The sequence below is a fragment of the Cuculus canorus genome, chromosome 3 (assembly GCF_017976375.1).
Source record: "Cuculus canorus isolate bCucCan1 chromosome 3, bCucCan1.pri, whole genome shotgun sequence".
Classification (NCBI taxonomy): domain Eukaryota; kingdom Metazoa; phylum Chordata; class Aves; order Cuculiformes; family Cuculidae; genus Cuculus; species Cuculus canorus.
In genome coordinates this window covers 62,038,653-62,064,291 of record NC_071403.1, presented here as the reverse complement: position 1 = coordinate 62,064,291, position 25,639 = coordinate 62,038,653, and the positions used below count along the sequence as shown (strand labels likewise).

Sequence of the window (25,639 nt, the reverse complement as noted above, 5' to 3'; positions counted from 1 at the left end):
ACTAATCTGTAGTTTAGGAAAATTTATATCCTGTAGTTTATGAAAATTAATGCAATTTGAATGTAAAGGGAAATCAGTAAAACCTGATGTACTGTGTCACTACTGAGAAACTTGTGGTAAACTGTAATACTACATGATCTGTAACACCAGGTAGCTGTGTAAAGAAAATAAAATACTTCGTACACAGCACATCATCAAATGAGGTGCTTATTTTGCCACCCCATGACTGGTACAAGCAAGGATACATACCCTCAAAACATAACTACTTAAATATATAGGAAGAAATAACATAGATACCTTTCATTAGTTTTGCAAATGGTTCAGGGCAGGTGGATGGAATGGGCAAAGTCAGCTTATTGACAGCAACTCCGTAAGCCACAGCAAGGCCATCAATGCCACGGTAAGGAACTTCTCCTGTAAGCAGTTCCCACAGCAACACTCCATAACTACAAAAGGTAATTTTTTAAAACAATTATTTTCTGAATACTGACACACTGTTTACTTAAGAACAAGTTTCTGTCCAACTATGCACTGAAATTCACAAGGATTTCCAACATCAAGAGTGAATGTCTTTAAGAGTCGGCTCTACTTCAGTCATCCTGCACCTTTCCACTAATACTGAGTAACCAAACTGGATGCCACTGTAAGACTGGCCCACACTTCTATTCAAAATGTAGCCTGAGGTAACTTTAATAGAAATGCCAGCATCATGTTAATCTCAAAATCAGAAATATGAAGGACAGGAAAGCAAGCAACTTTCTCTCCACCAAAACCCAGACAAACAAAATGAAGGAAAAAACATTTCCCAACAAGTTACCTAGATGTACATGCCAATTTTTAAAAAAAATAATAGTAATAAAAACCATCAGAAAAGCCCCAGCTTTGTTTGGAATGTTGCACTTCAAATTTTTTGTGTGTTATATAAAGTCCTGTTAATTTTTAATTTCCCACAGAAGATGCAACAAGCTTGAGAAATTATTACATACACACACACACAACTAATTTCTCCAAACTTAAAAAAACAACCCCCAAACAAAACAATACTGCCTCCAGTGCAAGGTGGTGGCATGAAGAGATCTCATCTCAGCATCAGGTTCAGAAATCAAGAATCATGGGAATTCCTATTGCACCAACATTAATCACAAGAATTTCTGCTATACTCTCCATTCTAGATGAGCTGAGTGTTGCTTTTACCTTCTTTGGGTCTGTATTCGCAACACTTGCCTCGCTCAAATGATCCAAGCACCTACATAAAGAGCTGGGACAGCACACTCTCTGCTGTTGCTCTAGAGCTCCTCTACACCCACCAATGAAATGGATTGCTTTCGCAGTCATTTTTGTGGAAGCAGAAATTACTCCTTTTAGATTCTACACCTACGTAGACTTTATGACTGGGTTTAGTCCTGTTCCTCTCCTTCACTTCCTGGCAGAGAACCCCCATCTATAGAATGAGGATATAAAGGCTAACATATTGCCGCTTTTGAATAGTGAAGTGAGCAGGCAAAAGGAAAAAAAACAGATTACAAAGCATTGCTATGTGCTGTTCTCTCCAGGTGTGTGAAGAAACTACATGCAAGTTTTGCAGGATTAGACTGAACTCAAGAAATACATTACTGGGGAGGTAAGGTCTATACGTACCCCTTCCCTTACTATGCACCCCCTAGTACTAGAAATACCAGTTCAACTACAGCAGTGACAAGAAGAGAACAACACTAGCTAAGTTTTCTTATTAAGGAGAGAGTGAGGAAAAGTCATCCGGCATTATACAAGACCATACAACATCACTTTAATTAATAATAAAACAGCAAACTACGCAATATCAACACAAACAGTGTTTTGTTCATGTACATTCTGTTTACCTGCAAAGTTCTAAATACCATAAAACCTTAGAAAACTAATGAATCAGTTTAAAAAGTTCATCAAAAGCTGAGGAATGCAGTCAATTCCTAAAAACATTCGAGGGTGGGGGAAGGTCTGGCTTCTTAATAATTTCATCTAAATTCTTCCACTCTAAACTCTGCACTTGCTTGTATACTCAAAGGAGAATAAAATAATGAATTCTGATTTTGTTTAAACTCAGTAGTACTTCTGGCAATGAGTACAACACTTGCTACACATTCTATGCATGGTGGAAGACTACATCTCATCTATGTGCTTTGAGAAAGTGTAAAAATAATGTCATGCTCTCTCAGCAAGCATAGATTTTTCTTAACTCTAGGAACCCCTTTGTTCAGATTATTATATAGACATTTTAGCATGAACTCTGAAGTAAAGCAGAAAAATAAATTTAACTAAAAACAATCTTTTATTAAAAAAGTATGTCACACTATTAGCTTTGGTTATATTTACAATTCAAGTCTTTAATCCTAAGTTTTCAACAGTGCCAAGAGGATGGCTGTAAAATTTTAAACAGACTGACACAACAATAACCTGAAAATGTCTCTTTTAATGAAAGCAGTCTTAATATCAAGTGCCAACAGCCAATGCTGAGGGGAGAAACTGGAGAGGAACTCTAAAGACATTTTAGTCCTGTCATGGTGGTGGTTTTGGGATGTACTTATCTATCATTATCTAGAACAACTTATCAACTCTCTCAACTACAGAGGTATCAAATTTCACCAGCCCATGTACATTTGTCCTACGTATACAGTCAGACCTTTTAAGAAACAGCATTTTTTTACAAAAGCAAAAGACATCTCCTTTCCCATCTTCAGGAAAAGGCCAAAAATGCAGGCATAATATGCTTGAATTATACATTTTTAAACCACAAAAATTAATACACTTTCAAAAATATTCTCCTGCTGCCAAATGTGGTTTAAGACATTATATATATATGATTCCAGCAATAACTTCCTTTTTATGTATTTTAAAAGCTGATCAAAATGAAGGCAATCAAAGTTCTCGAAGTTTATTTTACTCTACAATCCATCTTCTAAAGCAAAGGTTACTATGTGCTGCTACATCAGTAATTTCAGAATTATGTGAATGTGCCAGGCAAAAGTAGCTGATAATTCTGCTGTACAGTAAGCGCTACTTAGATTTGCTAGGAGCTTGTGCAATGGAGGTAGGCGTTACAGTGAAGACCACTGATGAAGCCCACGAATCAGCACTTTGAAATCTGCAGCCAGATTTGCACTTTCAGGCTTCATGCACAAATACAACCTACCTCTAAAAAATGTGTGATGACTGATGGAAAAGTAGGGCTGAAAGAGTAGAACTCTTGTTCTTAGAATTTGGAAGCATATGCCAAAGACAAATACATGCAGTAGTTATAACACTGCTTTGGAAAATAACAGGACACACAAGCAGGGCCTGGAAAACACCAGTTCTGCTATCTAGAATGACACGTGAGAACATGCAGCCTGGATGCCACTGCACGAAAATACTCTGATGTTTCCGTACACAGTTTACCACTTTCCTGACATACTCATTTATAAATTTGTAACTTGAATGCTTTTTAAACTAAAAAAACACTCCCATAACCAGGGTATTCCTTATTTGCTTTTCTTTTAAAGAAAGAGTAAAGATAAGCAACAGAATAGATCAAAGTGCAGTAAGCAGAAAATCTTTAGAAGCCAAGAAGGTCTTAACTATACTGTGCAACACAGCCTTTCTACTTAAAAACCTCTCCTGTTAATGTCCATCATTGAGCTAAATACTTACATTTTTACAAGAGAGGCGTGCAGGAGAGAAGGCGAAGAAGAGAAATACTGTAGGTTCCAAAAATGTAAACTAATGTTGCAGCAGAATATAAAATAATTGCACCAAAGCATAACCCCTCAGATACCTAAAATCACAGCAACAAGACTGGACAGGACCTGTAATTAAGCATGGAATACAGCTGATTAGGGAAACGCCTACACCCAACCTCCACCCCGCAAAAGAAAAAAAATTAAAGAATAAAGGAAGAAAGAATGGGGAAAAAGAATGAAGCCAGAGATGTTTCTCAGCTGGGCATCAACTCAGACTGATGTAAACAAAATGCTGAAAATCAGTTCCAGACACAAGATAAGTGGGTGTCACAAAACAGTAATGCAGATACAGAATCATTCTGAGAATACCGAAAGTATTACTTCATGCTGTAGAATATCAAGCATCTAAGCAATATAAGACCCTATTTAATAATTATACAACACAAAACATGCATAAGAAGGCATGAGAGAACAGATTAAAGTTCTTCCCTCCTTTCCCAAGCAGCTATCCTGGATCCTTTGGAGAGAAAACTTTTCAAAAGAAAGGAAATGCAGACTTTTCAGGGTGAGGCACAGCAGCTTTTAGAGCCTATTGTGCAATCACTGCTTTCCCCCCCTTTCAAAGCAGAACTAAATTAAAACTGAAGTTTAAATTACCTTTCCACAATACACATATCCTACACTACATCACTCAAAAACATCATTAGTATTAAGAGTCATTATTTATATGATCCACTATGTCTTTAACAAGAAATTCACAAATTTAACATAGGGAGCTCCTCACTTTTAAAATCGGAGAGAAAGTTAAAACAATTTTGTGCTGAACAAACGCTCTTCAGTCCAGCTACTGGAAGTGAAATCTCTATAAATATAAAAGCTTAAACCTTATGTTCACTTTTACATATGATGACATTCTAGATTCCCCAAAAACCAGCACTAATTTAAGTCAACATTTGGCAAAGTTCTGATTTGCAGCTTATTCTTATTTATCAGACATAAAAGATAATAACTGGCTGATCCCATTTCTTTATGCAGAATAAGACTTTTAAATACCTGATATAAAGTAAACATACCAATACAAGATCAACCATACATTAATATAATCAGGAACATATGGCTATTTATGTTTAGTCTCAAGATATTTTAAAGGCTTCTCTTAATGGGATCTCACTTTCTTCAAAAAATAATAATTTGTTTTCCTTTCCTCATCCAATTTGTTAGTCATAAATAACTAAACGCAGATCAAATTAACTAGACGCTGAGAAATGAATAAGTTTCTTAGAACAGCTACACTTGCCATACGCTGAGACAATGACCTAGGAAACAACAAAAAAACCCCACAAATAAAATTTCATTCCAAAACCTTAAAATGGTTCTACTGAATGTGGCATTCAGCAGACAAACTTCTTACCTCCAAATATCACTTCCTTTAGAAAACATAGAGGACTTGATAACTTCTGGAGCCATCCACGCGTAAGTCCCTGCTGCACTCATTTTGGTTGTTCTGTGCCACTCTCTAGCCAGACCAAAGTCAGTAATCTTCAGAGTTTTATTACAAATGTCATCGTGTTCCATCTTCTCTAGCAATAAAACTGCAAAAGATTGAGTTTGTAATTTAATGCAATGAGAATAAAATCATAATATGCAGTCCTGTTATTAATATCACATACAACTTGTACAGCACAGATACTTGACTGTTTTAAAAGTTGTGAAAGTATTATTGCTATTTTTATAAACATAAAAAAGTGTTTTGATCATTCTAAGCTGTTCTAAATAATAAAAGTGAGAAATACCTACAGTGTGACTAGTTCTTTATGCAACTATGTGAGCAGATAATAAACTAGTACAAGAAATCCATAGAGATGTAAAGTGAAGCAGTCAAGTTTAAGTAAGCCCAGAATCCTAACATCGCACAGATTATTACAGGCTGTGAAAAAGGTAGTCCTTTAGGAATGAGATTCTGAAGTAATAAAAATAGTAGTAGTAGTAAACCAAAACCAAATTTTAAAAATTCTGATAGAAAACTTATAAAACAAATTGGGATGCATTATATCACTGTCGAAAATCCATCCTTAATACTTCACCCAATTCTGGCTCCTACTTATCTCCAAGTATATAATAGACTGAAAGAGGTACGAAGAAGGAAACCAAAAGGGTGCTCAAAACAGCATATCCTCAGGTACAAGGGATAGTTAATAGACAAGCAGTCTTCCCCCAGGCAAAGAAACATCTGAGAACAAAATCCGTAACACCATCTAAGGAATGAAGAAAGCTACAGGTAACAATTGTTCGGTTTCTTAACACAAGAAATGGACATCATTGATCAAAATTAGGAGATAAGAATCAAACACGTGGCAGTCATTCACAAAACACGCAGGTAGGTGAACTGTGGCATTCTCAGCATAGTATGTGAATGCTATTATTTTACATAGATTTAAAATCATCTATTCCAATTCACAGAAACAACTCAAAGAGGATATATAGAAAGTGGGTTTAAGTTCAAGAAATGCCTGGGCCACTAATCAGTACAAGTAGGGAGACTGAATACCAGCGAAGTTACCTTGCCTGGGGACTCCCTAGATGGCAACAGGACACTGGACTTGGATCAAATCCATGTCACATTGTATCCCCTGCACCTTCATGGATATTTAAGAGTAAATTATCTTTTATTACTGTTGCATTCTACACTGTGTGTTTAGTGCCTGACTTGCTGTTAACACAGCAGAACTGGCAGAATTGTAAATCCACCTTCACAAAACAGTGTTAAAGGAAAAGAGAACTGGGCTATTGTGTCAGAGCTCACAAGGAGAAAGACAACAGATGCAAAGGAATCATTATTAACATATCATAATTTTAATTCCCTATTCAGTTCCTCTGACACTTGTAGTAACTGTAAGCTTTAACTTTCTGTTCAAATGACCTCCTGGGACAAAGATCAAGGATTAAATTACAAATAAGAAGAACAATAAACATGTGTTTTCAAACTACATGTATGCCAAAACACTCTACAGGGAACCCATTAATAAAAAAACCAGATGAAGAATTACCTTCCCTTACAGATGAAAAACTAATGACCATGCATTTGCAACTGTCAGAAATAATTTTCACTGGAACAGTTTAATTACTTTTACAAATATTACAAAAATGCCATCAAACTCAGATGAAAAAAAAAAAAGACAACCCACATTCTATTTTCAGTAAGCTTCTTAACACAGAGTAAAAGAAATGAAGGCCAAAATGGTACAGATCAACCAAGAGCTCAGTCAGCACCACCAGAACACATCAAATTCATGCAAGTGTTTTATACTTGAATCAAAGACCTATTGTTTGCTCTTCCATTTCAAACATGTTCAGTAGAATTCCTGACATTCCTTGTCAGTCAATGTGACCGAAACCAAAAACAGTCAGTCTTGCAAAAGGTAATAACTGGCACGTGGCCAAGTTTCATCATGGAAAGGGACACTGTTTCTCAGCAGTTCAAACTTCCCTTTCCAGCCAGTAGGCAGGAAAACAGCAATACTATACACAGATTACTTAGCAGCTGGGTAGTAAAAATGCTCCGCATAGCTGAGTACTGTTCCATAAGTGCTTCCCTTGCAGTAGCCTAGCAACCTTCACTATAGCATCCTTCTGCCACTTCCACAGCTTCCCAGCCCTTTCTGGCTGCTAACCTGTGAGAAGTCACTTTTACATCTTGTGCTTACTCTGTTCATTCAGCCCCAACTAGTTTACTTTTCAAACACTTTAATTTGCTTTTTCAGACTCTGATGCACCTGCCATACTAAACTGGGTAAGAGCCAGTTTAGCACTTTCTGGTGTTCTTGAACATTTTTCAGACTTCTTATTTTCCACACTTTATTTTCCACAAAGAATAAAGTTCAAACTTACGTTAATGCTACTGTTCTGACAAACACAGCCTAAAATATTTCAAAGTACAAAGACCATTTGAAAATAAATTCAAACCTACCAAAAAAACTACCAGAATTAGATTGGGAATGCAGAAGTTCAGAAAAATGCTACGTCCACCTCATTTATTTTGACATAAGCAAAACCACACACCATGACTATTTCTGAATGATTCAAAACCTAAAAGAAGACGACTAAGTTGGATGCAAGAAGACTTTGTGCAAACTATCATAGAACTTCATTTTGGGACTGTTATCCAACATTCCATGCGCTACAGCCAGAAAGAAACATTTCACTAAATTCTTTAGGGCTGCATAGTTCCTACTGGTTATGACATTTTCAACTCAATTCTGAGTTTAATACACCTCCCTTTGTGACTCTACCTTTCTGCACGGAGATCAATTGAAAAGTATATTTATTAACATCATAGCAGCAGAGGCTAAGGTGCCATGTACCAGATACTTTCAATATAAGAGACAGCACATGCCCAGAACTATTTATGGTTGAGTAACAAAAAGAAGTTATTGCATGTTATTTTGAATAATCCACTGAAATATAAATCAATAGGTGGAAGATAAAAGCCAAAAAATCCTTAAGTCAGAGAGGAAAATGGAAAAATACAGAGGCTATGTGGTAAAGTGGTATTGAACTTAATGGATATCATTTTGCATATGCCATAAAAATTAAAGAAGCTTTGGACAATGCAGCAACCGTATCTGAGGATTCTAAAAGCATTCCTAACAAAGATATTGCTATTTAACCATACAGATTAAAGAAATCTTACACTCAAGTTATTTAGTGTAACTAAGATAGAACGTGGAAATGCAAATATTACTCCTTCTAGCTCACTGAAGGAAGTAGCTCATAGAATTACAAAGTAATTAAGGTTGGAACAGACCTAAAGGTTGGATGACAACTCCCCCACTTAGAGCAGGACTAATGTAAAAAGTTCAAATCTACTATCAAACATTTTTACGAATCTGTAAAATTACGGCACTACGACACAACAAAAGGAAACATCTCTATTCAAAACAACCACTGCAATCACTCAACTACAGATATGAATTTCACTTAAATGTAATCTTAGAAGAGATTTTGAAGAAAATTAATTACAACTAGGGACATCAAGGCATACAAAAAGCAGTAAAATTACAGCAGAATTACAGTAATCCCATTTATTCCTGATGGATGGTTTGTTAGAAAAGGATAAGGCAGCAGAGTTGAGTAGATATAAGTATCTTCTAGGAAGTTTAATCACACACGCAGAATAAAGATTAATCAGAGTTCTGCACAGCATTTGTGTGAGGGAAAATCTTAAGAGACAAGGATAAAAAGGAATCATCAATAAGAGGCATGTTTGCTTCACATGCGGATTTGCAATCAGAGTAAAAATGCAAGGTGCATTTCATGAACTGACAGTGAAGTCACAAGATACCGCCCACTCTGAAGACTAGATCATCATCCTAGAAAATATGTAAAGTCAGAAGGACTCAATCATAAAACCTACAGCTATAGAACAGTGGTGAAGGAAGAACGCTGGTTATTCTGGCTAGTAGAAGGAAAACCAGAACAGCAGCTACACATAGTTGTGCAACTAGCTCACGCAATTCTAAAAGGCACTAAAAAGTTTTTTTTTTAGTAGAAAGACAAATGTATTAATAGAATTGTGCAAAGCATAAGACCTCATACAAAATACTGGATGACTAGAACTGCATGTGTGTTCAACAACAGGAAATTGAACTGGAGCAGATGCAGAAAATAGAAGAAGAGGAGCTAGGAACCTGTAATGTTTTATCAGGAGAGCTTGTCCCTTTTGCTGGCTGAACAAATATTGAGAACAGTTATGAGAACAGAAGTTAGCCATATACAGAACAGGATACAGACCTATAGCACTGGTGCTCTTATTGATAAAATATTTTTCAAAGCACCCTTGCTGATCCATTTTACTGCCATGTTCGTGATGAAACTCGGCTCTAGATGTGAAGCTACCAGGCTGGGGAGTCATATCAGATTTCAAGATATTGCCTCTTTTTTCCCCACCCTCTCTTTGGCCCTCTTCTGCAGCGTAAAGCACAGTCTACCCCTCAAAAAAGTCACAAGATCAAACCTACATTCCTGTTAAACCTAATGGTTCCTAAAATAGCAATGCCATTAATCTTTCCTGCTTTCTTTCTTTATTATCATAGTTACAGCTTTTTCTACGAATCTATGGCCCACTGCAAGTATTTTATGGTATAACAGTATGCAGATAAAATGATCTGCACACTTTTAAAAACTAAAATCTATGACATAGTTGCCCAAGACTACAACAGAAGTAGACCTGCTGAGTCAGCTGGTACTTCCCAAGTCCATGTTCTTTTAATTAAAACAGAACCAGCAACATCTCTCTGTTGAACCACTACTATTCCCATACAAGCTGTTCTCAGCCAAGAAAGGCACAGAATTTAGGCTTGAAAAGGAGATCAAAGTCCCAGTAAAATCCCACTCAAACACTCCCAAGTTCCCTGTCCTTTTCCTGTGCCATTCCCTTTCTACCACTCCATCTGCAGACTCTCTCCTCTGCAGTAACACTTGTTTTGAGCTGCTGAGACCAAAAGCTAAGACATGAAGTGTATAAGCTCAGGTCTGAGAGGCACAAAGTCAATGAAGTCCAGATCTGAGATTTGGAGAAAAGTTGTCTTCTCTGTTCCATTCTCCTTTCTTGTGAGCCTGGGCTGAAATTTTATCAGGACATAGAAAAACAAAAATTAAGTGAGAGGCAGGAAATGGGCAGACAGGCTCTAACTCTTCAAGAAACAACACAAAAGAGCACATTTGGGCAAATCAGATTCCTAGGGTGCGTGCCTCTCTACCAAATTCAGACAAGTCCAGAACTATACTTCTAGTATAGTTTCAGGACTAGCTGAAAGTCTAAAGAGGAACTGAGAGAACTCATTTAAATTGCAAACATTTTGTTTGAAGTATATTTTTAAATAAAAGGCTCATATCCTTGCCTTAGCTTCTCTCTTTTCCATTTCTTAAAATTCATGTAGCTTAAGACACATTATTTACAGCAAGCCTGAGTGAAGACTGGACAGACCTTGTAGCTGTCAGCTTACCCAGGACACCTCCACCTAGTACTGAGCTCTTCAATGCCTCACTTTTAACACAGGTTATTTCCTACAGGCTTTTCTTTTTGTTACTAAAAATTATATTCTCCAAACTTACCTATCTCAGAGTCTCCATTTAATACTATATTTCATTTGACATGTTTCTTGAAATCCAAAGACTTTATGCGGTTAAAATCAGTTTTATTTCATAATGCATTCTACCATTTTCAGGTGACCATTTTCAACTGTTAGCTGTTTAAACCAATTAAGTAAAAAAGAAGGCATTCTAAGAGAAAAAGCCAAGTCAAAGGACCGACTTGGATACCCTTTTAATAGTTTAAATTTACTGAATTAAAATTATGGTTTCATGCTTAATTTAAAAAAAGAAATCCTGAAATACTCTAATCTTTTCTACCCTTCCTATCCTCTTTATACCTTCTACTGTACCTTCTTTATATTCTCTACTTTCCTGCTACTAAAAGGTTAAGCAACTGTATTTTCTCAAATTAGTTATTTGTCACCAACTGCTTTCTGCTACCTTATCTAGTTTGCTAAATAGCTGACTCTCATGGTTTTCACAAGAACAAGCTATTTAATAGCACAGCTATTTACGTTACTATGATCATAGGTAAGACTACCTATGCACTCACTACATCTACCACCACCGATAAAGTCATTCTTAAAGAATACCAGACAGGAAAGAAAAATGTTATACTATCTACCTCTACTTGCAAACACTGTCCAGACAATGCTGCTACTGTGGTCCCTGTCGTGCCCCCCGCCACACCCAGCCAGCTCTCTCTTCAACTGCTTGCAAGTGAACCTGGTTCCTGTTAATCACTAAATCAACTCCCAGCAAAACCAGCAGGGCAACCCTGTGTTTTTACCTGGTAACTAAAAGACAGAAAAAAAAACTTATTTAAATGTTACATGTTCAAGTTAACAAAACACAATATCTTGTCAATATTAAGAGACCTAACTCCATTATTTGGAGCTGTTATATGGTTCTGATTGTAATTAGAAATTAAAATTTCAACACTGCTTTTAGAAGCCATGCCCAGTTTTCAAACCGCAAATTAGCTATCACAGTGACAACATTAACTGATTCGGACAGCTTCAACACACAGAAAAGACGACACATTGACCTACAGAGCACTGCTTCTTAAATATCTTTATCTTCTCCTACAGGTTCTGAGGATAATAATTGTTACCCTCACCTCTGTAGCTAGTATCTGCGAGACTGCAATTATTTCATTAGATCAAGTTTAGAGCTCACCATCAGAAGGGAATTTCATCCTTTAAATACTGATTACACATGCAGGAAGCACTTCTCTACTTGTTAGGGTACTGTGCTTCTCTATCATCTACATCCCTTTACAGCAGGCAGATAACCACTTCTTAATTTTCACACTAAACTGAAAGCAATTCAACAACAGTTTGTTCCAGAAAGACAATAAAAGAATCTTTACTCATAGGAGCCAACATACATTAAAAAAATCCTGAACAGAACATTTCTAACTGAAGAGCCAAAACAAGACGAGACTTGACATAAAAAGTCCTTGACAGCATAAATTGACAAATACGCACCAGCAACTTAAAAAAAAAAAAATTACCACAGTGAGACACATGGCACAAGAAAAACACCATAGCATGAGAATGACAGGGAGTCAACTTGGCTATCTGGAGGAAATGAAGTGAAAAGAAGAGAGAGAAAGAGGGATGAGAGATTTCAACAGCTTCAACACAGCTTGCATCACCATTTTTTGCTTCTCCTTCACTCCTTTAATAACCATTATTAAGGCAACTTTCGGCAAATGGAAACTTGAGAGAAAGCAGCAGTTTTAACGAGTCGTTGGCACAAGCTGCAGATGCTGAGAGTTACTTTACTGCTTGTTATTTGTGCTTCACTTGCTGTTCAGATAGTTCTGTAATGCAAAACAAATTCCTATTGTGCCATAAAATGAAGTACTAGGGTAACACACATTTATAATTAGACATTCTAATAATTATCACTTAAAAAGTAAATTCTGAAAATGCAGGATTTCATTATTGCATCAGCAAAAGAAATCAAAAGCTGAACACACACTAAATGTTCTCACGTTCTTTGTTTAATAAAATATTAAGCTTAGTAGTTCTATTTAAACACTACATTTAAGGAAAATTACCTTGTTACAGCAATTCCTCCATAATTTTACAATTACACGGATATCAGTCAGCACTGAAACTTAACTGAATTCTTTGAATTTTAAAGCTATGTGGCACCTACCAGGAAATTCCATACTTATTCGAAAAAGCAATTACTTTATTTAAAGCTCGTTCTTCTTTGTTTGCCACTAATTTTTAAAGAGCAGCTGTGCAATAAAAACAGTGACCATGCCGGTAGATTAGAAAGAAATGCTAAGAGCAATTAGTAATAATTCTGAGTACATGCAAGTTACTTAAATCACTAGTATTCTTTTCCCAACTGTAACATATTACACTCAGCAATTACGTACTTTCTTGTTGCTCTATTTTTTGTGATCTATACCAAGATGCATCTGATGTGTTGAAGTTAAAATATTTAATGCACAAAAATATCACTTCAAAATTAAAGAAAGTTTAGAAAAATGTAATATAGACACATAAAATTAAAAACACATTCTACCTTTAAAGGTGACTTACTAACTAAATTAACTGTAAGGATATAGGCTGATGTCACAACCAAGACCATAAAAGCTTTCCTGTCATGAAATAACACTTCTAAGCTCCTCTCCAGTTACAGCCCCACATCCTCACAGCTGTTTTTCCCTGCACTTAGCCTAGCAACTGGGTAGCCTTAGGAGATGCAACTAGCCAGATAGCTCAGCAGAAAATTAAGACTGCAAATGAAACAGAGCAGTTTTCTGCTAGATTCCTCGGCTGATTTAAATCAGACCTACTGACCATGCAGGTGGAGATGAGCAGATTCCACTCACACATGGAAGCAGGGAGAACCTGTGCCTGGAGATGGGTGGGGAAGCCTCCTCGTGCAGCTGGCTGCTAAATGAAGCCAGGCATCACCTGCTGTAGTTAGTGAGAACTCAAGCAAAACTGTAGAATTAATAGATCTAACTACCAGAGATGTAAAGATAGAATCCAGCTTTCCTATTTTTTTCCCCTTATAAAATCATCTTTAATGAAATTTACTACTGAAAAGAACCCATTGAATAAATGAAGACAAAAAAAAATTTCTCTGTCCCTTTGAAGATGCCTACTGCTATGAATCCAAACAAACTCTGGTTGTAGAGGCTTAGTCAAGCTTAGTCATCAAGTTCCCTTAGAACCTCATCAGTTAACATGAAACTCCTTTATTATCATTTCTGTAAGGAATTTTAATAGGTTACACTCTGTAAAGAATTCCAACCTAATACGTTATACTCTGTAAAGAATTCCAACTTCTTTTGTCATTTTCTTTTATACAAAATATTTCAGTGTCTTATTGTTTTAAAACATTTTTTTGCAAAAAAATACTGTTTCAAAGTAAAGCAGAAAAATAGGGGTTTTTTTGAGTCCACTTAAAAAAAAAAAAAACTTGAGAGAAAAAAAGAAATCAAAATATATTCTGCATTCCATCCTTGCAGTTTCTACAGTAGCTGAGGAATAGCCAGTGAGGACTATATGTTTCCAAGAACTCTGATCTTCTTTAACAGCAAAGGCAAAACACTTTGAAATGAAAACTCTGCAAACTCAGCAGTGTTCTCTTTCTCTTGGGAGGAGAAAATGGAAGGCTGGAAGGGAAAAACTGCTCTTTTGCCTCAGGAATTAGCACAACATTCTGTAATGAGTTAAAAAGAACATTTTTTTCCATCCATTTTTCATAACACAGGAGGAAATCAACATAATTAGTTTTACAAGGAACAGTGGCATATAACCCTAATGGAAAAGAAAATCACAAGCCTGCCCAAACATTTAAAATTAAAATATAAACAGTTCCAAGGGTCAATTTGTCCCATAATAAGCTACAGCAATGAAGTAGTTACTCCTGCATTTTTGAGAGGGAGGGCAGGCTTATCAGCTCCAAGTTAATAGCACACCTGCCACAACAAAGATTTGAGTTGCTATGAAGAGAACAAAGCATGATTATATAGCCAGCACTGGCATATCTTGGACTGATTTAATGGGAGCTATGACCCCACACACAAAAAAAAAGGTTAAACTTGGCAGGAAGTTCCAAGAAGGAAGAATACTTCTGTGGTGATATTATACAAACACATAGCTTTTCCATCCTTCTATATATATAATCCATGACTTTAAAATGCAGTAAGTGGGTCAAAATTCAAACATCCACTTACTTTCAGTTGTTGATCTGAGGCAAACTCTCAGTAATATGGTTAAGCGAGGTAAAAATGGTGAAATTAGTTTTAAACTGTCAATCAAGGGGTGTACATTTATGACACCAGTTATTTTGGTATTGCTACTATAGATAGATAAAGTATATTAAATATCAAATTACTTATCTATTCTCATCTGTGTTTTTTACCTCAATGCCATAATTTTGCCTATAACATAAAAAACACCCAAAACTCAAAAATAAAAAAAAAAAAAATCACAGCACTTTTTAGAAGCATTCTTACTGAAGGTCATTAATTTCAGTGGTTTAAATTTTAAGAAATCATCAGAAGCAAAAATTGAAGGACAGAAATCACCCATGCTGCAAACACTCCTTGCAGATGTTCATTGTACAAGGCCATCATGTTTCAGAACTTGAAACATTGAAGCATGTTTAGAAAAGCATACACTTAGTGACAGGAAATCTCACATACTGCAAGCAAACCGCCATTCTCTTAAGGTCATAGAAGCGACAAAACAGCATTCAACATCCAAATACAGTTCAATGATGTGTTACTACTTTATTCTTTTGAGGTTGCAGAACATAGATTTGTAATGGAACTCAACATTTTCCAAGAGAGTCCAAAGGCACACACTGTGCTTTCAATCCCAAAGGAGGGAGTAGCAACCTAACTGAAAATTCAGTTATAGCTCAAATTTTTCTAATGCTAGGCTAATACTATCAATGCCCAAATCCCAACCTCATTTCACACTGTTTATTCAAGTTCAATTCCTCCTTTCACTAGTGTTATAGTCAGCAGTTACACCTATCCGTCACTGTAAACAGTGAATGGATAAAATCATATTTTATCAGCTCATGAGAAGTGTTTAGCTGCCAGTTTCTCCACTGACTTCTATGGAAAGAGGTTCTTGCTCAGTGCAGTTTTCAGAGGCTGGTAGGTATGTGACCATATCCCTGGGTTGCCAGCTTTCAGGGGAAAAAAAAAATCAAACAAAAAAACCCCCATAACTGAGCCAAGTAATGCTTGAAGTCTTCTTTAATACACAAATACTACAAACACTGTAATCCAAAGTCACAATTCAGGTTATAATGCTACCCCAAAACAGAACTCTTCTTCAGAGAACACAGTCGGCAAATGTGACATACAGACTAGTACGTGACTCCCCATGTTGGACATGAAGAGGTCACCAGAAACTTTGGTGCCAATGAGCCTCTTTCATACACCTGCTACCTGAGAGTCGAACATGGAACAGGGAAAAAGAAAAAAAGACTTCCAACAGCTGTAAACCAGATCACTTGGTGTCTTACCACGAGAGAATACAGGAGAAACACATGAAGAACTAAGTAAGATCCAAAAAAAGATCAAAGTAACATTATTCTTGAATTATTAATCCTACTAGTTAAAGATGCAAAGAGTCTCAACATCAACTAAGGAACAAATCTACAGCTGTCAGACAGATAGCTGGGGAAACATTGAAATGAAAGTGTATTAAAAATGAGTTATAAATATGGGTATTAAAAGTTCATGGGTTTTTAATTAATTATTTTACAGTTAGCTAGAATTTCAGCCTAGAATGTTGTTTTCAGCATTAAGAACTGTATGTAAATATACTTAAGCCACATTAACTTCGAGGGAACTTTTTCTATAATAAGGAATTTTTTTTTCCCACCTTTTAATGTCCATCCAGACTTGAGACACAGAAAAGCATCAAACAGTAGCAAATTTAGAAGACCAAGTAGCAAATTTAGAAGGCCAAGGTCAAATAAATGGCTATTGCAGTTGAATCTGCATCTACAATTAAAATAACTGCTGGATGTTACTACTATGGAAGCTTTCAGACTGCATAAATAAATATTGTGCTACAGAGAAGCAGTTTACAAAATTTCACTTGACAAATATTGTATAAAAACACTAAGTTTCCAAATATTAATTTTAAATGCTAAAACACAACTGGAAATTAGCCTCTACAACATTTTAGTACTAGTTATTTCTACTGAAGATTGAGACAGTTGCAACAATCTGTTACTCAAAATTGTTCTTTCTTCAATTCCAGCAACCCTTTCTAAACTCAAAATATACAACATCTTTCTATGCAGCAAGCAAATATACCAAGTGAACATAAAACAGGCATAAAAGAAAACATTTCCTTTGATGAACCTGAAAAGGATACGCTATAGCTCAAGGCTGCCAAGCATTTGCTGCTCCCACAGAATCCAACAGGCCTTCAAGGTCTCTGAAAAAGATAAACTCTCTATCTGCATAGTCTGGGCACACATCAAATAATGAAACAAATCACTGGGAGCAATGTTTTATGAAACAAAGTAGAACATCTTCAAGTGACATAACTCTATTCAAATGAAGAACTTACCAGAATTGAATAGCATGGAATTTATCTAACTTTTAATAGACCATAACGCTCAAAAGAGATGCCCTTTCGCAAATCAGAAAAATTCTGCAATCCTACTACCATCTGAATGAATGGTTTGCTTTTGGTTTTTGGCTTTTAGTTGTTTGTTTTTTTCAAGAACACTAAGAGAACAAAGTTATTAAAACTAGAGCTCCATCCTGCTACATATTTCCAGATGCTTCAGGATGTGTGACCAGTTCTTATGTTGTAATGCAGCAGCATTATCTCCACAGCAAAGCACAAGGTAGGGCTACTGCGACTCAGAGGTGGGATAGGAAGCTGGTGTACCTGGAACAGTTTCTAACTTCATGCAATTTAAGTAATTAAGAATAGCGCAAAGCATTTAAGTGCCATGACATCCTATATGAACACAGCATGGAAAACTACAGCATAAGAATTTTAAGCTGCCAAACAACTTCTGGACCCAGTTTTTTATCTGACTGACATTAGTCAAAGCCATACCACGTTCTCAGATATGATTCCTATGGGTTTGATGAAGGTCAGCTGTGTTGTGGAAGAGAAACTTACATTAATTCTGCCAGAAAAAGTGTTCATTCCTCTCCAGACCTCAGACAGCCCAGCCAGCAGGTGCTTAGCAGCCAGCCAGGCAATACAAGCAGTTTCAAACCTGTTACAGCATATGCAGCCTGCTGCAGGAGGTGGCAGGAGTGCCCCAGTACTGGAGGTGGGCACCCTGGGACAGATAGGCTTAGCCCAGCAGGGACGCTGGGGATATGGAAAGGAATGGAAGATCAGAAGTTCCACAAATGACAGTGTCAGGAGGAGACAAGGGAGATGCAGAATACATAGGGGTAAAAAATCAGGTTATTTTAGTTTTATTACAATATAACAGGTGAACAGTAGCTGGCATAGTGTGACTTGGAGTTCTTTCTGTCAGTAGCACTACCACTAGAAGATGTCTTGGAACTTTATTTCCAGACAAAGAAAGTTAGGTTGAAGCTCAAATCTGCTGAAAAGCCATCACTCTTCTCTCTCAAAATTATCAAAAACAATAATAATATAATTTCACTTTTACTTTTCTTGGTAACTGCACATTAGAAGATACTGAATTTTCAAGCATTTAGTAACATCAATCCCTACAGCCCTACTTGTGATGTGAGCAAATGTTCCGTCTTTAAAACAGAGCCAAGAGACAAATTATACACCCCAGTGATTACAGAATAAATAAAATCAGTTTAGATGGCAGCAGATAGGTTCAAATCTAGTTTTTCCTCTTCCTCTCCCTGAACAGCTCTCCCAAAGTTCCTAGGTGGAGACGTCAAAAGGAAAGGTTTTCAGGAACTCCTAAAACCCACTATCCATCTTATTGTAAAGGTACTTAAGAGCATAACTTGAGCAACTCTGTTGCAAATAACCTGTAAGAGGAAAGAACCAGACATAATGTTTTCTTGCTTCTCGCAAACTCCAGGATATGTTCCCTCATCAAAAGCCACTGATTCAAACAGTTCTGTCAAGCCACACCAGACTTCCTTTTGAGGCTTTAAAACAACACCACTTCTATTTTCAGACTGTTTTTCATGAGACTAGTTTGAAGTGGACTTCAGACATTAAAGTGGACTGTCCAATTGGAGTTTTGCTGTTCTCTTGTATGTTCGATTCCTTTAGATTTCACATATTGCTCTCATTAGCATTGTCACATCCATCCATGGCCTTAATCAACAATCCTTGAAACTCAAGCTGTCCTTCACGATTTCAAAAAGTAATATAAACTCAACACACTTCAGAGAGCTGAAGGCTGCAGAGGATCCCGAGATATCAGAGGAGCTGGGGAAAGCCATAGCAAACTGAACCCGACTCTCATATCTGTCTACAACAAATGAGCACAGAGTACTCTTTCAGCACTGTTAGTACACATAATCTGCACAGAATCAACTTTATGCTTTACTTTGTATTCACGGATGGGTCTATGCCATAAGCAAGATATTCTGAACTTTTTTTAATGCTTCTTACAAGTACACAGAGCTGCTGCGCTAGAGATAAAAGCAGAAGTACCACCAGTCTGAAAACAATCCCAGAAAACAAACTTCTGCTTTCTCCACACTAGACTTCAGAAAGCAAAACCCTTGCATACTCTAACTGAACATATCACTAGCTTTCTTCAGGATACTAAAAAAGAAACAGGGAAGGCTGCACAGGGCCTCTAAACAACCACAGGTCTCATAACTAAGGAGGTGTCCTTGTCCCAAAGGAAGCCATTTAATTCCCCCCCCAAAAAAAGTTACCCTCCCAAAGAGTCAGCAAAACAGCTGAGATGTGCTAAAAGAACACATGACTATTAACGTCCAGACTTTGTAGGCTAATTTTATTGGTTTTTTTTTTTTTTATTTTCAGTAAAACTTAACTTTTTCATAATCAGCTGCCATGATTAATCAAGTTCGCACCTAGGAGACACAGTTAAGAATGTTCAAGTATTTTAACAATTCTTTTGATATCTGCTTTTCAGTCAAGCTATCGTTTAATTCAGAATTCCTTGACTATCTATGAAAGTTTGAAAAATAATAAAATTTTCTTTCAATTTTTTTCTCTAGTTCTTAGATAGGTAAGGTTCACCTCTTAACTCTGGAATTTAGAACACAAGAACTGCTTGTGAGGAAGACTCTCAAATTAGACCATGTGTTTTTTTCAGAGAAACTTCTCACCATGTCACCTGCACAAGGTTTTACAAAGCATGCTCGATTTGCAAGGCCATGGTTACTAGGTTTCATTTCATCACACATATCTAAGGCTAAAAGTGTTCTTTACATCTTTGTCTATTTCTGAAAAAACATTATTTTACATAGAGTCCAGAAACACCGCTACAAATAAAATCTGAGTTACCCTTTACTTCCTTGTTCAGGCCTCACAATCAAGTTTGTCAGTTTTATTTCCCAATACAGTAAACATTTGGATACCTATTTATTTTCCTCTTCTGACTTCATCAGAAGTAGGAACCTTTTCCCACCTCCCAGATGAAGCCTAAAGAAAACTTGTGCATACAAACTTAAATGATCATTGCTGTTAATAAAACCCTGCTGTTTTAGTTATTTATTGATTTTTATTTATTTTATTATTATGGCTCATCTGTTTGTGGCACCTTCTCTTAAGCCACGTCAGTTTTGCACCAGCAAAACTGCACTGCATGTGCTGTCTTATAGACCCCAACTCCATAAAATTGCTTGGAAAGAAATAACACACTTGCCTATTAAATGCTTGCTTTTCTTATCGCCTGCGAACCACAAGCCCAGACATACATGGTTTCTTGATCAAATATACTACTAGAAAGGTCTCCTTTCCACTGGCTGGAAAAATTAATTCCTGCCTGTTTACTAGGGAAATAGTTTGGTGAGCATTCCTTACCACACTATGGTCAGGGCAGTTATTTTTCCAATTTTTTGTCCAAGGAAGAAAAATTCCTTCCCAACAAAAAAAACAAAGGTAGCACAAAACTCCAACATTAAAATACTACCTACAGCTGCTTAGTGGAGAGCACTGAACCACCACTGCTAGCAGCCCATGGAAAGCAGCAAAGGGCAGCTGAGGAATGGGTGCTGCCAGATCCCTGTCTGCAGCTATAGCCACTGCTGAGCTATTGCTATCGATCAGTCAACCCTGACAGCTTTCCACTCCCACTGTGCAAGACTGGAAAAAACTATAGTAAAATAATGAAGCAAAATCTTTGACAAACAGATGAGTTAACAGAAATGTGGATACTGTCATGATTTGCAGTCATTGTAAATTTATGTTGTTGAGCTTAATTACTATAGTATATTGTACCACTAGCACATCACTATCACCTTGGATGATAGTTGGATGATCAAGAAACATAGATCTATTTAGCATACTCAATACTGTCTTCAAGGTTCACTAAGAAACATGGGTGAGAAAACTAAATAGCTAGAGTTAAACGCATGAGCAACAGGAGTTAGTAACAAAAGCACAGAATAGGCACATACGCTAAGGTTATAATCAAAAGCATATTTTTAAAATGCTCTGCCATTATCCACATATGCAGAGGAGAACGATAATGGAAATCAGTTCACTGTTGCCACCAATTCAGCTCTAGCTGCCACACTAAACCACCGGGTTACGAATTAATTTCAGATAAGGACTTTACCACTATTGCCTTAGGACACTAGCACTAAGAAAGCTACTTTGTCTAAAAAAGCCACCAAATACCCAAGGTAGAGCAGCTCACTCTCAGCAGAGCAGCAAACTAGGAGGGGTACAAGCCACCTATAGACAACTTTCTAGAAATTAAGGTGCTAGCTATGACCCTAAAGGTACATTCCAAGGAGTTACTAACAGAACCACAAATGTAGCTGAGCTAGGTCCTTTCTTTATCAAACAAATAGTGAAAGTACTCTCAGGAACAGTCCCATGACTGAGCCTTGTCTTAACAACTCATGCATGATGGCCTTCAAGACACACTGCAAAGGCCTTTCAAACAAATTGCTTCAAACTTGAATGAAGCTTTTTCATTTCTACTGGACTACTTAAGGACCTGGAAAAAAAAAGTGACAGTATTGCTGCACATTTGGTACATTCAGAACAGAAAGGAAAGGGTCGAAATGGCTTCAGACATTTACAGAAGCATACAGATTCATACTTTAATGTCATCTATTCAAAACACGGCAAGTTATAAACACCTCTAGTCTAGTAAGGCGGCCTTCCAACACCACAACTGCCAAAATCTTAAGATGCTACAGATGGACCGAGCATCTATTAAGCGCCAATTGAGCAACTCCCTCACTCTTTCAGGTGCTTTTGTTCATGCCAAAGGCTGAAAGCAAAGCTGGCAACTGCACAAGAGTTTCTACTGGTTTTAAGCTACTGTCTTTTCTGTTTCAAATGTTTGCTAAGTCGGTGAGTTTTAGCAAGGCTAAATGCATGCATCAAAAACCAGAAACGCATTATTGTTCAGCAGGGAAACAGAAGTGATATCCTTGTTAAACCTCTCCTACACAAGGCACTTGGTTTTCTGTGACTTTTAAGAGCCAGGACTACCCAAGACATCAGAATAAAAGAAGACGGGTGGATTTTCAGTTCTGTTCATATGCAGGATTTTATCCCAGCTTTGCTTTTCAGCGAGTTCCCGCCCGAGAGGACAGGACTTTGCTCTGCATGCGTTGCAGGTAAACCTCCTTTCTCCCTACCTTTACCTTTCCACGAGTCCGTAACCAGCTCACAGCCACGGCAACCAACTGGCCGCCAGCCCAAGCTTCTGGCAGAGGGTGCCCAAGCCGCTCCGCCCATCTCCCGGTGAAACAGGACTCCGGACCGTGCCCGTCCGGGCCTGGCCGCCGTTTCCTGAGCCGGTACCGGCACGACGACTGCCTCTCCACTTCTGGGACAGAAACGCACATCCAGCATCTCTCCGTAAACACAACATTTGCTATCACGGGAGTAACGTTCCAACCTAAAGACAGCAATACACGGCCCCCCGCGCCACCTCCTCCCATCCCCCGCCGGGACTCACTGTTGCTCGACTTGAGGTCCCGGTGCAGGATGGGGACGATGGCCTGGTCGTGCAGGTAGAGCATGCCGCGGGCGATCTGCACCGCCCAGTTCACCAGGACGTGCGGGGGGATGCGGCGGCCCCCGCGGGCGGCGCCGGGAGCGGCGGCCAGGGCCCGGTTGAGGGATCCGCCGCGGGCGAACTCCATGACGAGGCAGAGGTTGGGCTCCCGCAGGCAGACCCCGTGCAGGGCGATGATGTTGGGGTGCCGCAGCATGGAGAAGAGCTTGGCCTCCTGCCGCACGCTCTCCGCTGTGGCCGTGATGTCCTCGTCCGGGTCCTGCCGCGCCGCCTTCACGGCCACCTCGCGGCCCCGCCAAGTCGCCCGGTACACCTTTCCGAAGCCCCCGACGCCGATGATCTCCTGCAGTTCCAGGTGCTGGAAGTCGATCTCCGTCAGGGTCCCCGCGGGTTCCCCCCGCCCGCCGCCGCCGCCCGCCGCCCCGCCGCGGGGCTGCCGGGTCACGTAGTTGGCGGGGAAGATACCGAGACGGTGGCGGATCTTCCCCGCCCACCAGCCGTCGTCGCCGGACACGGCGGCGTCCTGCGACAGCACCTCCACCACGTCCCCCCGCCGCAGGCTCAGCTCGTCCTCGCCGCTCGCCTCGTAGTCGTACAGCGCCGTCCACAGCGGGCACGAACCCCCGCCGGCGCCCGCCGACCCGGCGCCCGGCTCGGCCATCACAGCGACCTCAGCCCCGGCGGCCGCCAGCGCGGGGGCGCCTGCCCAGCCACATCCTCACCTGCCGCCGCCGAGCGGGAGCGGGAGGGCGGGGAGGGGGCGGGGCTTGTCGAGGGGGCGGGGCCTGCACGGACGGGTCGCCACCAAGCAGGAGGGGCGGGGAAGAAGGGGCGGGGTTTAGGAGGCGTGGCTTTGATGAGAGGGCGGGGTCTGATTGTCCCGGTAGCCAACGCCGCGGAGTGGGAGGGGCGGGAGGGAGAAAAGTGGGAGGGGGTTGGTGAGGGGGCGTGGCTTTGAGAGAGGGCGGGGCCTGAGCGGCCCGGTCGCCGACACTGCCTAGAGGGAGCTGTGGGGGGAGGTGTGAGAAGTGGGCAGGGGTTAGGAATGGGGGCGTGGCTTGGTGAAGGGGTGGAACCTGCAGGGCCCACTCGCCGCCGAGCGTGAGAAGAAGAGGGAGAAGTGAGCGTGGGTTGGGTAGGGGCGGGGCTTGGTGAAGGGGCGGGGCCTGCACGGCCCTGTAGCCGACGCCGCCGAGCGGGAGTTGCGGTGGGGGAGGAGAAGTGGATGGGGTTTAGGGATGGGCCGCGGCTTGGTGAAGAGGCGGGATCTGCATGGCCCGGTCGCAGCCGAGCGTATGGGGAGGAAGGGAGAAAATGAACGTGGTTTGGGGAGGGGACGGGGCTTTGTGAAGGGGCGGGGCCTGCAGGCCTAGTCACTGACGCCGCCGAGCGGGAGGGGCGAGTGGAGAAGTGGGCGGGGCTTTGTGAGGGAGCGTGGCTTGTCAGAGGGGCGGGGCTCGGTAGGCGATGCCGCGAGCGGGAGCCACGGGGAGGGGGCGGGGCCTGCACGGCCCATTCGCCAGGGCCTCTGAGCGGGAGCCGCGGGGTCAGGGAAGAGGGCGGGGCGATGGGGCGGGGCTTGTTTAAGGGGCAGGGCCTGGTCGCCCACGCTGCCAGCGGGAGTGGGCGGGGCCAACGCGGCGGCAGGTGGGGCGTAAGCGCGAGCGCGTGGGAGAGCCAGGGAGGTGCGATGCGGGAGTGACGGCGCCCCCCCCCCTCCCCCCCTCGCGCGCGCCCTCCCGCCTCCGAGCGCGGCCCCGGCAATTGGCCGCCGGCCGGTCACGTGAGGACCGAGCGCTGGAGGCTGGGGAGGGATGGGTGGTGGGAGCCGCCGTGTGGGGAGGTGGGTGTCTGCACTCGTCACTCTTCCCTTCCTGCCTTCCTCCCACGCTCGCAGACCGGCAGGTTCCCGGTGCGGCCCCACGCGGAGCTGGTGAGGCCCGCAGCCCCCAGCGGGTTCGCCCTCAAGCGCCTCCGCCTCCCCTCTCCGTCGTTGTGCGGCCTTGGGTTTTACCAGAGTGAAAACAAAAGGGTTTCTCAAGAAACCGAGCTTTGTGGTTCCTCTCCCAGGCTCCCTGCCCTGTCCGTCCCGGCTCGCTCTGTTAGCTTGTTGCCTGGAAATGGCAAACGCCGTGCACGTGCTGTTTCTGGATAAAGATTTTCGTGGCTTTTTGGTTCTGGACACAACTGTTGCCGGAAGGAGCCCTGAGGTGGATAGAGGAAAGGCGTCAAACCGCACAGCACAGGCGTGATGAATGCCTCTCCTCTTCTCATACAGAAACCCACATCCAGTGCCTCCGAGAACGCAAAATTTGCAACTGACTGTCACAGCACAAATGTTCCAACACAAAAACAGCAATATCCGAAAGTCATAAATTCTTGTTTATCCCACTGTCTAAACTGTGTTATTGTTGTAAACACAGAAGACAAAAATCAAACTATGCAGAAAGTGACTTACTGAACTATGTTAACCAACAAGAAAGAATGCAGAACCAGCATGTCTGTTGAGTCTTTTCCCATTTCCTTTAATACAAGAGAATGCCTTGCAGCCATTCAGAGAGACAATTACAAGCCTTTCCCTTATCTGCATATTTGCCTTATTAGAAGAGCCATAAAGTATGTTGTAATACAAGCATTCTACCACACAAATTCCACCTTGAACTTCATCTGTTATCTAAAGGAATCTGCAGGAACTAATT

The 25,639-nt window shown here is 40.3% G+C and overlaps 1 protein-coding gene across 2 annotated transcripts in view; it reads right to left on the bottom strand.

The window, feature by feature from the left end:
* Nucleotides 1-23,679, bottom strand: part of MAP3K21 (mitogen-activated protein kinase kinase kinase 21) — a 47,253-nt gene extending 23,574 nt beyond the window's left edge. For both annotated transcript variants that reach the window (XM_054063281.1, XM_054063282.1), the window contains exons 1-3: nt 22,881-23,679; nt 5,104-5,284; nt 298-446 (exon numbers count right to left, since the gene is read on the bottom strand). In XM_054063281.1, coding sequence (XP_053919256.1) covers nt 298-446; nt 5,104-5,284; nt 22,881-23,601 — 1,051 coding nt within the window. In that variant the 5' untranslated portion in view covers nt 23,602-23,679. The remainder of the gene's footprint in view (nt 1-297; nt 447-5,103; nt 5,285-22,880) is intronic.
* Between the last annotated feature and the right edge of the window lie 1,960 nt (nt 23,680-25,639).